Source organism: Carassius carassius, chromosome 47 (assembly GCF_963082965.1).
Source record: "Carassius carassius chromosome 47, fCarCar2.1, whole genome shotgun sequence".
NCBI lineage: Eukaryota > Metazoa > Chordata > Actinopteri > Cypriniformes > Cyprinidae > Carassius > Carassius carassius.
This window is the reverse complement of record NC_081801.1, coordinates 9,847,439-9,861,021: the sequence shown is the minus strand read 5'-3', so window position 1 is coordinate 9,861,021 and position 13,583 is coordinate 9,847,439. Positions and strand designations below refer to the sequence as shown.

Here is a 13,583-nt window from a genome sequence, read left to right as displayed (position 1 = left end):
CCAAAGTGCACACTCGCAGCAGTGAACACACACAAACCGTGAACACACACCCAGAGCAGTGGGCAGCCATTTATGCTGCGGTGCCTGGGGAGCAGTTTGGGGTTCGGTGCCTTGCTCAAGTTATGGTATTGCCAGCTCGAGACTCAAACCCACAACCCTAGAGTTAGGAGTCAAACTCTCTAACCACTAGGCCACGACTTCCCCTGAGTCTCCCCCTTTTTTACTTCAATTTCACAGCAGCCTCACAGGTTGCGGGACACACTATGATTACATAAGGCTGTGTACATACTGCAGCGGTCTTCATGCAACAGCGCCGTCTAACTATACCTGTCCTATGAGGCATGGTTTCTAGTGACTTAGACAATGGCTGCTCCACCTTCTTCTCCTGCACAGACAGAGCAAGCAGTGCAAAAAAGAAAATATCCAGTTTGTAAAACCCTGCGAGAGTGTTCTGGGATGATCAGCCTACTTCGAGATGGATGTCCTGGCTGTCTTATAGGCTCATGAAGAAGGCTGACTTGGAATTGGACATGCACTCCCATTGGGCAGTCGAGTCCTCTGGAAGCAAAAGCTATAGGCGAACAGCTTCTTCAATTCAATGTGACAGCCTCTGCTTTGGCAGTGGGCTGCCTTTCTTAGCACTTGTGAAAAAGACAAAAAACTGCTCTGCATGCAGCGCACACACAGGGAACAGGGTGCAACTCTGTGACACTGAATTAAAGGCTGGTTCGGGAGGGCAGAATGCCTGTATCCTAATAACCTGGGCTCTGAACAGCATTGAGAGCACTTCAGGTGTATAGCCATGTCTGGGCGTGAGTCTGAACATGCAATCATCTGTGTCAAACTGCATACAAGCACTGCTGACTGAGAGGGCATGCAGATCACCAACTTGCTTCCTACATGCTAACACAAGCAGTAGTGTCATAGCAAGTCGCTCGATTTGAGTTGGTTTTGAACGGGGGCACCAAGCACTAAAGATAAGTCAGTTGGGGGGGGGGGGGGGGGGTGGGGTGGAGGCGGGTGTTTACCCACTGAGTGACCCTCAAACATGTCATGAGTTATTGATTGCGGCCACATAGACTTTTAGCCTTGAGGGAGAGCTGCACGCATATAGTAATTCCTGTAGGAATGTCAAAATAGTTGGGATATCGCAACTTGACGGGTCCTCATGTCTGCTGACACACCAGTTCACAAACACTTTCCACTTCAAAGTGCATAGGCACCTCGTCAAAGGGGCTCTAGCTTCCGTTATCATGTGCAGCATTGGGACTACTGCGCAAGGATCTGCTTCACTGTAATCATATTTATGTAATCATGTTTAGCGGTCGTAAATTCAGTATTATGCGTATAGCCGAGATGATCTTCACTGCAGAACACAAGATCTAGGGGGCTAGGTTGGCTTCAGATCCAACTCCTCCCACCTTACATATACCTAAACTTACTCGTATCCACCCCCTGATCCCTAAACCAACCCATCTCCACCCCCTAGATGTGGATTCAACCATGCCCTCTGGATCTTGTGTACTATCTCTACTGCCTGTTTGGCTAAGATTTGGCTCTGCCAAATGTCTCCTTTTTTAATTACGAAAATCTATGTAAATCAAGTGAACCTAGATATAAACATTGCTCAGTCAACATAATTAGCATGCTGAATTTAGAAAGTGATGCAAATGTTTACATTTATTATTGGTAAGTGATGAAAACAGTCTTTTGCAGTGTAATATTTACAAAAACACAATAAGTAAATGAGACAATTAAGACCTGTTACAAAATACTGCCTTTCACTCAGGAACAAAAAAAGTGTCTTAAGAAATTAGTTTCAGCTTGTTTTCTCAAATGCATGACAGGAAACAGAAAGTGAAAGTCCTTGGAAAACTGTATTTGGAGGCCAATTTGGACAAGATGCCATTTATTTCTACTGAGACAAGGTAACTATGATTTCATGATGGTACTAGGCTGTTTATTTAAACCTAATACTACATGTGTCTATACAATAAATACACTCAACATCTGCAAACAAGAAGACAAACTGGGCCAGAAATAAGCTGCACCAGAAGATGAGATGACGAAGGTGTGAGGTCTTCAATCATTGTCATAGATACAGTCTGTAAAGACAATTAAAAAAAAAAAAAAAATTAATATTGCCATCATTCTACCAATCTTAAATTAGATCCCATCTAGTAGGAGAATTAACATTTTAAATTTTCATACATTGTTCATGTTAATGAATTTTTTACGTACCATCTCCAATGTCATCATAGACCTCATCACTATGTAAACAAAATGTAAAAATTTAGTTTAGCATATTGACACATTGACAAAGCAGTTTACAATATTAATAATAATAATAATAATAATAATAAATTCAGAGTAACTTACTCTGTTTGGATGTTGCTGGCTGAGACATATCCAACTGAAAAGTGCATTTTACAATGTCATCATTACTAATACTTGTCCTGGTGGAGATCAAGTCTCATTTGGAGTCACAAATAATGCCACTTACATTTGCCCTCCTTGTTCCTGCAGATGAATTTGTCAGGGTCAGATTTGTTGATGACATCCACAGTCTCCCCAGCTTGTACAGTAAGGTCTTTCCCACTTCCCTTCTTACTGGTGGCAATTGTTGCTTGATGAAGCACCTGAATCTCACCATCGTACTGGTAGAATAAATGCCAAATTGTTTGCTTATAAATTCAACCAAGAAAGCACTCTATGTTTACAGGTCACTCAGCATTATGTTTTAATTGACCATAATGTCATTCAATAATTTCATACACACCTTAAACTTCTTTCTAAATTCCTTTTCTTCTTTCTCAAACTTCTTTTGCTTTTTTGGGTCCTCATGCACTTTGATCGCCTTAGATTTTAATTGAGGAAGGCTGCGATAATGAAATATCATTATCATCAAGACAGGCTGATTTAAATGTGCTAATAGTATATTTCAAGAGTTTAAATCTTTATATTGCATCATCTTGTCTTACAACATTAATGGAAAAGCAGAACTAAGGTAGCATCTGTTTACCTGCTAGATGATGTAGCAGGAGGGAATGAATCCACATCATCATATATGTCTTGGGAAACGTCTGTGTTGTAAAGACATTCGAAGACAAAAGAATTCACAGTGGGTTATTTTGAAGGCGTGATAAATTAATAAAAAATGTTTTTCACCGTTATTACCTTCAGGTGTAAATTGTGGAGGGGGAGGAATGCTGAAACAGATTGTTAAAAGTGTATAAATATTCAATAATTTTATGAGCAAAAGAAACTCAACTGATTTAATTTAGTTAAGAAGGCAAAATCAAGGGAGGTGGAAGTCTTGGGGAAAGGAAACAGAATCATTCAGATCTAGTAATGTTATAGTTAGAAAAGATTCGAAAAACATTCATATCAGGAGGCTCAGAAGAATTTCCTTCAAGGAGTTATTTGACATTTTCAACACAGATCGGATTGTTTGTGAAACGAACAATTAGTCAATTTTCTTTGTTAGAACAAATGGATGCAGTTGTAAAACAATGTGATTGGAAATCGAAAAGTAACATTGTCTGATTCCATCTTACTAATGTAAAATTTACTCATTATAGTGGACTTGGCTTTTTCTCCTTTCAACCGAACTTTTGAGAATGTCCAAGAAGTTGAGCTGTTTTAAGAGAGACCTGGGATCTCCAGTGCTATGGATTCAGAGGAACGTGGTTTGGGTGAGACAGATCCATAATACAAGTGGCCAATCAACAAACCCAGAAATACAGGCACACACATACAGAATACTGCATATAGTTTTCAAACATATTATATTATATTATATTATATTATATTATATTATATTATATTATTTGTTCTTACCTGATTGGATTAAGATTGGGTTCGGGTATATCATCATACACATCATCATCTGGCGGTGGAGGTAAAACAACTATCAACAGCAGAGGGCAGACTTGTTCAAGTATCGCCTCTCAAAATTAAACTTAAACCTTACAGTCAATTAGTTGAAAAAAGGATTAGTTTTATTAAAACTTACCCCGCTGCCCATTCATTTTCCTGAAAGATTAAGGAAAAATATGAATTCTCACTTAAATGCGAGCAGCAGTATTTGCTGTGTAACTTCTAATGTAACTTTCTTGGCTATTTTTTGACTTGACTAGAGACTAGAAAAGTGCTTAAAGATCAAATCGGCCTTTTCACATTATTAGTTATTAGAGGAAATCTTTGGAATTCTGCAGAATCAATTCTGCAGACTTTTGTTTGGAAGTGATACAGGCTCTTACCCATGATCCTCCATAGATTCTACGTCATCGTACACCTCCTCACTCTCGAAGTTATGAGGAAGAGACAGGCCTTTATTCTTCAAGCCGCTGAAGTCGATCTCAACCATTTCCGTTTTAACATAGCCAACTGAAATATAGAGAAATGACTACAACCTTTCTCAGGGGAAGAGTGAGGTCACATCAAACTTCTTATTAAACTTTTTTCTCTCTTACATGATCCATCTTGACCTCGGGCCAACCATTTACCCTCTGGGTTGTCAGTGATTCGAATGATATCAATTGACTCGCCCTTTTTTATGGAGAGGTCATATTTCCCACCCTTGCAGTCAGCTTTAGCTTTTACCTGATGCATAACCTGCAGGGGCATTGATATCTGAGGAAAGAACAAACATATAATCACCATGATCCAGTAAGTAAACCTTGATAACTGGTTGTAGGTTATCTGAAGTTATCGTACTTTAAACTTCTTAATTGCATCTTTCTCTTTTTTCTCACGCTCTTTCTGACTTTTAAGCTCTTTGTCTTGCTTTTTCTGAGGCGGACTTTGCTCTGCAGCAGATCTGTGGTAAAGCAGACCATAAACCATTTATTAACCAAAAACACAAGAAAAAACTGCAGAACATGAAAATAATCATTTGATTATTGGCACCAAAAACTGTTTGTATCACTCTGTTCCAGGTGGGTGAGGTGACCGCCATATCTCACCGCCAGCGCCAGCATTAATAGAACTTCAAATCTTACCTACTTTCATCAAGATCCTCATATATCTCACCATCACTTCCACTTCCCTAGAAGAGAGTGAGACATGAGACAGTGCAACACAAACTTTCCGAAAGAGTTTCTGTATGCCTCCACTAAGTTTCTTACCTCATTTATTTGGCCTGTAATGATAAAATGTGAGAAACAAAGTTAGTAAAATGAGTTCGAATTGGATTTCATAAACTATTGTGTTCTTATCATTTTTTAATTTGGAAATTAAATTACATTATATATATATATCTTATTTTTTTTTCTAAAAATATATATATGTGTGTGTATATATGTGAGAATATTTTTTTTAAAGATGTGATTATAAATTTGTTACTTAAGCTTATAAGATATTTAAGCTGAACCTGCATATATACTTACTTTTATTCAGCAAGGATGCATTAAATTGATCAAATGTCAGAGTAAATACATTTATAATGTTACAGATGTTCACTATTCAATAGATTCTGTTTTGAAATTTGTTTATTAAAACATATTGGAAAAAAGTAGCTTTTTTTTTTTTTTTTTTTTTTTTTTTTTTTACAAAATTACTAATCAGTACAACTGTTTTCAAAAGTGTTTCTTGAGCAGCAAATCATTACATTAGAATGATTTCTGAAGGATTGTGGGACACTGAAGTATTGGCTGCAGAAAATTCAGCTTTGCATCACAGGAATAAATTACGTTTTGAAAAGTATTAATAGAAAGCAATTATTTAAATTATTAAAACTTTCACTGTTTTTAGCATTTAAATGCAACCCTGGTGAGTATAAGAGGCTTCTTCTTAACTTAAATAATTATCAAGTGTTGGGTTTAAAATTACTCCCATTCAATAATGTAAGGGTAGGTCTTACCCGCTCTCAAGCTATCCACATCGTCATAATTTTCATCTTGAATTCTGCAGACAGATATAAAGTTTTGAATTTTCACAGAAATTCGGATATTAAAGAAATGATCATAACCTGAATCATTTGGTCACAGTGGTAAGCGAAGTGTTTCTGTGTTACTCACATGGGTCCTGGATGTCGTGGGGGCAGGTTGGGCCGTAAGGATTGAGAGGGCAGTGGTGGAGGTGGCTGACTGCTGGGGTGAGAGGCAGGTGGGGGCGGGGGAGGGGGAGTTACATTCTTTTGTCCAGGACCTGCAAGAAGATAGTTTAGTCATGACCAGTTCACCTAAACAGTCATTTCTGTCATAATTTACTCACCCTCGTGTCTTTTCATACCTGTATGTCATTTTTTAGTCTTAATGAACTCATAAGAACATTGTATGGACAAAAACAATCTTCAGAATATCTACTTTGGTGTTCCACAGTTATTTTGGGGTGAACAAAAGTTGAAATGTTTTTCAAAAGAAAAAGAAACATTTTTAAACCATAGTTAAATCATTAGATCTTTTCACATGGTGCTAAGGGCAAAACCTGGTCCTATACATGATCTTACCATTTTCAAAGGTTAAAAATGAAAGCTATCTCTAACACTGTTCCCAGTTTAAATGAGCTTCCCTCTTTTTTCACTTACTTCAGCTCTCAAGTGAAAAGAGAAACTCAAAATGAGGAAGTTAGCTCAGCGCAAGCAGGAAATCTTAAAATTTCCAATATGTTGTTATTGCTATTTTATACCAGATGCACCTGAATGTTTGTTTCGCGATGGTGCACCTGATTCCGATTCATATGCTGTAATAGTATATTGTGTGTTAACAAAGATACACAATAAATATCAAAGACAAGTATGTTACACTGTGTCAAAGCACATATATCGTCATCAACAGTGTCTAAACTTTTAATAAAGTCATGTGATGTTCCTCTTTTGGACATAATTACTTACTAAGATATGCATTTTTGCACAGTTTCTCATCTTTATGGCTTTATGGTGCTTATTATTTTGTGCATGGTTGCAAACAGTCTCAGAGGAACACAGAGAAGTCACATGTAAAACCACGGAAACCACTTTGGCCCGAAGTCTACTGCTTGCATTTGAGCAGTGGCTCACAAAGTCTTTGTGGCTTTGATATGGCTGATCAAGTGCTTACTACCTATTGTTTTGTTCCCTCAGATTCTGCCATACAGAAAGTTTGCGCGTTTTGAGTTAGAAAGTCAATACTCACTGTCTGTTGCAACCTCTAAGCCCTTCTTGAACTTCTCAAGGTTGACTTTGGGCGGTCTGTTGGGTTTGGCAGGAGCGCTGCCCAGAGCATAGGTATTGGGTAGAGGTTTCTTCTTGGGTGCCGAAGGATCATCGTTGGCCGTCTGTACAGGAGGTCCAGATGATTTTCTTGGGAAGTTGGGTTTATTAGGCGTTACGGGCTTTGAGACTGACTCATTAGCACTTGGTACTTTAGCTCCTTCCTCAGGTTTGTTAAAGCTATTTTTAACACGGAAACTTGATGGTTTCACATTAGACATTGAGGAAGGTTTTGCAGCAGACTCCATGTTGCTGCTTTCCTCTGGCTGCTGGCGTAAGATACCCATGGTGCTTTTTGGTTTGGGTGCCAAAGGCATTTTTGGAGGAGTGGGAGTAGGGTTAGTGCTGTTGTCTTCAGCTTTCGGGGTGTCTTTGACCCAGGATGGTTTTGTCGTAGGAGCCATTGGCTTTGGGCTTGTTACCTTTAAATCATTCGCCATGATGCTCGAAGGAGGCTTCTGTAGTGGTGGCTTTGGGAATGGGACCTTTGGAGTCTCATGGTCCTGGGACGAGTCTGGTGGTTTGGGTTTAACAGGAACTTTAAAGTTGACTTTGTTGTTCTCTTGTGTGTTTTCAAACCTAGTCCCAAAAGCCTTTATCTTTGGAGGATCGTGAATGTCTGGAGCGCTTCTAGCTGTGTTGACTATGTTCTTAGGTTTAGGGGCAGTTGAGGTAGTAGTAACTCCACTGGATAGGCTAGTTTCAAGAACAGGCTTCTTAGCAGGCACCGCCGGGCCTGAAGACAAGGTGGGCTGGACAGGTGGTTTTGGACGAACACCTGGACTCCCTTCCATAGATACATTTCCTGCTTGGAAACGTGCCATGATAGCTTTTACGTCAGACTTGTTGTCCTAAAAGCAAAGATTGAAGTCAAAATTTGAGGAATGAAGACAAACCTGGGCAGAGTGTTTACATCTGTATTTGAATACTCATCATTAGCCGCATTTCCACTGTCGGGCCAGTGCGAGCCAAGGCTTAAAACGAGGCCAGAATAGCCAGAACAACGTCACGAAACCCCATCATTTCAGCAACAAAGAGAAGTTATCAGAAAACTAAGAAATAAGTCCCTGGAACTAGCGCGATCACAAAACGAACATGATAAAAGTGGCCGTGTGTTTGTATGCTTTTTTAAATATTCATATTCAAAAGCATCAATGTTTTACTATAGAATAAGTGATACATTGATCATAATGAATTAATTTATTAGGACTCAAAATTAAATCACACAGAAATAAATGTATTTCTATTTTATTTATTTATTTTAAATGCTTATAAAAATAGCCTGCTTATTCAGTCGAGTCCGTTTCTGTTTATTTGTAGCCACAGTAGCCTATACGTCACATTTAGAATGAATGAAAATCTCTCTATTTTTATAAAAGCTCCCAAAAAAAAAAAAAACATTATTATATTTTTTAGGAGAGCTAAACTCTCGAAACGTGACTTATGACAGATAATATAAGTTACTAAATGAAAACATGATTGTGATAGAGAAAAAGAAGCTGACGCTCTACAAGCGGTCATATTTACTATGTTTACTGTGGTAATGTTATAAATATTTCTGCCTTGTATGATTATAATCCATATCGGATCAAATTATTTCAAACACACGCTGCCGACTGAAAGTGAGTTTTGAGCTCAACTTATTAAAAAAAGTTTTTAATGCTGGTGTTATAGCTGCTTTTTGTTATGATCCGCAGCACTGACTCTCTATTTTTATAAAAAAATCATTATTTTATTTTGATGACATATTCTATGCGGAGCTAAACTCTTGAGACGAGACTTATGACAGATAAAATATGTTACTGAATAAAAACACAATTGTGATAGAGAATAAGAAGATGATGTCTGATTTCTCCAAGTGGTTGCATTTACCATGTTTACTATGGTAATGTTAATCTTTATCCTGCATAGTCTTTTACATCGCTTTTAAATATTTCTGCCTTGTATGGTGATCATAATCCACATTGGATCAAGTTATTTCAAACGCTCGCTGCTGAGTAAGAGTGATTTTTGAACTCGACTTATTTTAAAAAGTCTTTAAAACTGGTGTTAAATCTGTTATCTTTCTGTAATGATCCGCGGCGTTGACACTCTCCAGACGCGGAGAAACTCCGCCTTTGTTCATAACCACTCCTCTAGACCCAGCTTTGGCCCAAGATTTTCGTCGGGCCAGAAAACCCTGGCCGTTGGCCCCGAGGAAGCCCCGGCGAGGCACGATCAAGCCTCGGAAGTGACAGTGGAAACGCGACTGGCCCTGGCACGCACTAGCACGCCCGGTTTAAGCTCGACAGTGGAAACACGGCTATTCTGTCTTAGCTTTTATTTGTGTGTGACTACTAGTATACTTAATTGTATGCATTTTATTTTATGTAATGATTTACATTACATTCAGCATTTTCAGTTTATTCCATTGGGTTCAAAAACAATCACCATGGCACCATAAAAAAAGTATTGTTTTGAGAGCAAAACCAATATGAAGGTACCCCACCATGAGCGTTAGGGGCCAACGCTGGGGACTATATTTGGTCATGCAGTTTTCGTGGTTTTTGTGTCCCTCAGTTGCAGTTGCATGGTTCGGTTGGGTAATGCTGTTTGGTAAATCTCTTTCACAGTTTTCCTTCCCATAGGCCTCGACAGCTCATAACCAAGACAGACCGCACGACTACGATGAAGGCTTACGGTAAGAGTTCATTTTGCATGCAGATACGTGGATACATGGCAATTTAAAGCAAATTATTTACAAACTAAAAAAAAAAAACTATACAACATAATCTTTCCACATTAAAAAAATATTGAAATGTATATATATATATATATATATATATATATATATATATATATATATATACAGTATGAATAATACTAGGAATAAATACTACAAACTTGACATCAAAGCAGTATGAAATACTAAAACTTAAGTGTACATGTCTGTGGTATTGAATGTTTATTCTATTTAGATTTTTTAATTAGGGGTTAAGGTTGTGTCAAGTGTAATGTCAAATATCTGCCTTTTGTTGTATTGAACTGTCAATTCAACTGTCAGATTTATGCTAATTACTTTAAATAAGCCACCTGAACTCTCTGTCTAACAATTCGAAATAAAACATGTAAACAGCAGAGATATTTGACATTCAAGTCACATTGCATTTTAAAGATATTAATAAAATATCTTTTACCTCTGATTCTGGGTCTTCACTACAACTTAGCATGCTTGATTTCTCCATCACAGCTCTCAGTAGTCAACTGCACTGAACATGAGAACTGTTTGTGATCACACAGGAACTAAGAGCATTTATCTTACCAAACTAGCAGGAAGTCACTACACTACACTACTGTAGTTCTCATATTTACAAAAGAATGTATAGTAAATACTTTTTTCTAACACTGTAGACTGTATATAATTTGTGAGAGATGTATAAATAGCACAATGAAATGCAGGATGCAGTGAAATGAAATTTTCTTTTATAACCACAAAATAGCTATTAAGGCTGGTTTGTCAATTGGGACTTCATTCAAATTTCACGCAATTGGATGCAAATCTCTTTCTGAAAAAAAAGAGAGTCATTTATGTGTCTGCTGTATGTTCCTGATGTGTAACCAAGCTTTTTTACCCCGATACCTCAGAGCTACGTCTTTGTTATCACCGAAACACGAACCTCTGGACCAGTGTTAACATGTCTAGCGATAACAAGCCATTCATGTGAGACTCTGGGTGACGTGTGTGACGCACCCTTGGTAACAAGCGTTTGAATCAGGGCAGACCTCTCACAAGGAAGAGCTGATAAACTCTGGACTAGTGTCTAATATGACTGGCCTGACCCAAAGGTACACACTGTGCTGTTGACTCACTGAGCAAAAAGAGAAACTGTTAGACACAGGAACTAACATTGATCAACCAGTTACAATATCACTATGCTCTTGACAAACAACAGCACTGTAGACATTTTTTGCAAGTTAAGTCATTTTAAACCACATATAGCACTTTAGTATATAGATACAGTAAAGGCGACACCTTTTTTCATATGTATAAATGTATGCATTTGCATACCTGTATAAAATATCCTGTAAAAAAAAAATGCTGTGGTTGCCAGAAATTCTTTATAAAAAAAAAAAATACCTGTAATACAAGATGCCTTTGTATTTTACAACATATAACTATATACTTTATTTCATTAAGTCATACAGTGCTTATATTGCAAATCTACTTAACTATCAAAATCTGATTTAGACAAACACCATAGTGCAGGTGCTAAAATGGAAAACCACAACGAATCAGATTTCATCGTAAGTTGCCTGTCATGGCCAGTACTCTTATGCACAGGGCCACAAACATGGCTAATTTACATGACACTAATGTAATGCAATAAACATTAACTAAGCAACTAAAAATGAAACAAAAACATTTCCTAGTGTACATTACTGATAACAAAAATAGGAAACAAAACTGTTTCAAGAAAATAATCATTATTAAGAATCATGATTAACCCCAGTGTCCCATGCTGGGGAGAAGATAGGCCCAAAATCAATCACTTTTCAGTTAATTTCAGACTCAGTTGCTGGATCTGAAGTTATTTTGAATGGTTAAGTTATAATGTGACCGTGACTGTTGCAAACATTAGTTGACCCTGTCCATAGTTGATATGATGAACTACACCTGTACTTACTCTGCTTGTGTGAATTTGCACCGAAACCTTCATTGACGTCATTTGTTTGCAGATGCCACTTGGATTGATCATTTGTTATCTAATGCAGTGAGATCACACAAAGAGCATGTCTGTGTGATCTCAGACATGGCCTCAGGTTTAGTGCACTGACATCAAACGGCTGTCATGGAAAAATCAGCTGAGCTCAGATAAAATGAAGGTCCAGATTCAGAGGTAAATGGAATTCAATTAATTGTCAAATTAAATGTTGTTAAAGTACATTGTATTGAATCGTTTAGTTTTTTTTCCCTATTTATTCCGATACCAAAATAGATATCAATCTGCTATAGTATGTCTGAAACAAATAACCTAAATGTTATATAGTAATCAGAGAGAATGTCTTCTCATGTTAGTCCAGCTTTCAGTTTTTTATGCATTCAAAAATGAGTTCTACTATCTACCGAGATAAATACAGAATCCATTTTTATGTATTTATTTATGGCCGTTACTACCAACAACCGTTGTACTGTTCAAGGCTCCCGACATGCAAAGCAGCCTCACAATAAGTCCATAGTTCCGTTCTTTGGATAGATGATTTGTGTAATGTGTGTTTTGAATATGAGTCCTGGCATGTGTTAACACGTGCTCAACAAAGAGCCAATGGAGTGTGTGTTTCTCAGATGGTTATGGAGAACCTTAGATGACCATTAGAAGGTGATTTGGGAGATCCCATATTGTGACTGTGATGCAATCTGAAACAGGTGTCCAACCGTAGTTTCACTTTGCTAATGTGGTATTATGAAGCTAAATCTGAATGGTTTGATGTGACCACAAAGAGCAAAACCAGATATAAAATTAATCCGGTCTTTGACACATTCTAGCTATAGTTTAAAAGAGCGATTCATTGAAGGGAAAGGCACATTTAACCAATGAAACCAGAGTGTAGAAGAATTCAAGAGAAACTTAAGTGTGTTTTCAGATGAAGAGGAAGCGAGTTGTGTCTGTGAAGCAAAAACTGGCCAAACATTACACAATCTACTTTTACACAATCTAATTTTGCAAAAACACATAATAAAACCCCCTAAATGTTCCCCAGATGCTCTATAAGTGTTTTTAAAATATGAATTGTGAATTTTGTAACAAACGCAGCATTTAGTTTCATAGCATGTTGTTTTATGTGTATCTTTTATTTATCAATCCACCAAACAAACCCTATGATAATGGAAATTATGAGCACATACATGACCAATAGAAATATTTTAGGTGAAAAGTAACACGAGTTAATAAGTAGACGAACAGGAAAAGATTAACACAGTGTGCTAGGAAAGACCGCGTATGCACAGAAAAACTCCTGCACCTTTATAAGTTAACCATCTGATTTCATACCATACATTTCTCTGAACCATTATCTCTAAAAACTGCCATAAAGTTAGATACCGGTCAATACTATGTGACAATTCAAGGAGGAAACCAAAAAGAGCACTCACCATGGTGGTAAAATATCCTCTCCCAGATGTTCACATGGACTGGTAGCTCAAAACTGGACTAGTGAATGTGTTTCCGTTCGCTTCAGTTTATTTGTGACTGTTAATGCCTGCCCACTCCTGTCTACTTCTCCTATTTGCTAGCAGACCGCTGCATGGTCATCACAGGAAGCCCTATCTCTCTCCTCATCAAATCTATTTGCCTATCCCGTACTGCACAATTGCTCTTTCTATTCTCACATATGCTTCTCTGCTCAGCATGAT

The 13,583-nt window shown here is 37.6% G+C and overlaps 1 protein-coding gene across 3 annotated transcripts in view; it reads right to left on the bottom strand.

Annotated features, from left to right (window-relative positions):
• Positions 1-1,657: 1,657 nt before the first annotated feature.
• The window catches only part of LOC132130696 (FYN-binding protein 1-like), a 43,916-nt gene continuing 31,990 nt past the window's right edge, over positions 1,658-13,583 (bottom strand). The window contains exons 2-20 of one of the 3 annotated variants that reach the window (XM_059542488.1): positions 13,323-13,363; positions 7,116-8,043; positions 6,021-6,150; positions 5,864-5,907; positions 5,130-5,143; positions 5,004-5,050; positions 4,720-4,822; positions 4,476-4,635; positions 4,263-4,389; positions 4,016-4,035; positions 3,841-3,910; positions 3,573-3,668; positions 3,178-3,209; positions 3,023-3,083; positions 2,780-2,879; positions 2,504-2,657; positions 2,380-2,413; positions 2,242-2,270; positions 1,658-2,105 (exon numbers count right to left, since the gene is read on the bottom strand). In XM_059542488.1, the coding sequence (XP_059398471.1) occupies positions 2,083-2,105; positions 2,242-2,270; positions 2,380-2,413; positions 2,504-2,657; positions 2,780-2,879; positions 3,023-3,083; positions 3,178-3,209; positions 3,573-3,668; positions 3,841-3,910; positions 4,016-4,035; positions 4,263-4,389; positions 4,476-4,635; positions 4,720-4,822; positions 5,004-5,050; positions 5,130-5,143; positions 5,864-5,907; positions 6,021-6,150; positions 7,116-8,043; positions 13,323-13,325 (2,175 nt within the window). In that variant the 5' untranslated portion in view covers positions 13,326-13,363 and the 3' untranslated portion in view covers positions 1,658-2,082. Of the gene's footprint in view, positions 2,106-2,241; positions 2,271-2,379; positions 2,414-2,503; positions 2,658-2,779; positions 2,880-3,022; positions 3,084-3,177; positions 3,210-3,572; positions 3,669-3,840; positions 3,911-4,015; positions 4,036-4,262; positions 4,390-4,475; positions 4,636-4,719; positions 4,823-5,003; positions 5,051-5,129; positions 5,144-5,863; positions 5,908-6,020; positions 6,151-7,115; positions 8,044-10,368; positions 10,460-13,322; positions 13,364-13,583 lie in introns of those variants that run through there. The other 2 variants (XM_059542487.1, XM_059542489.1) reach the window with 2 other exon arrangements.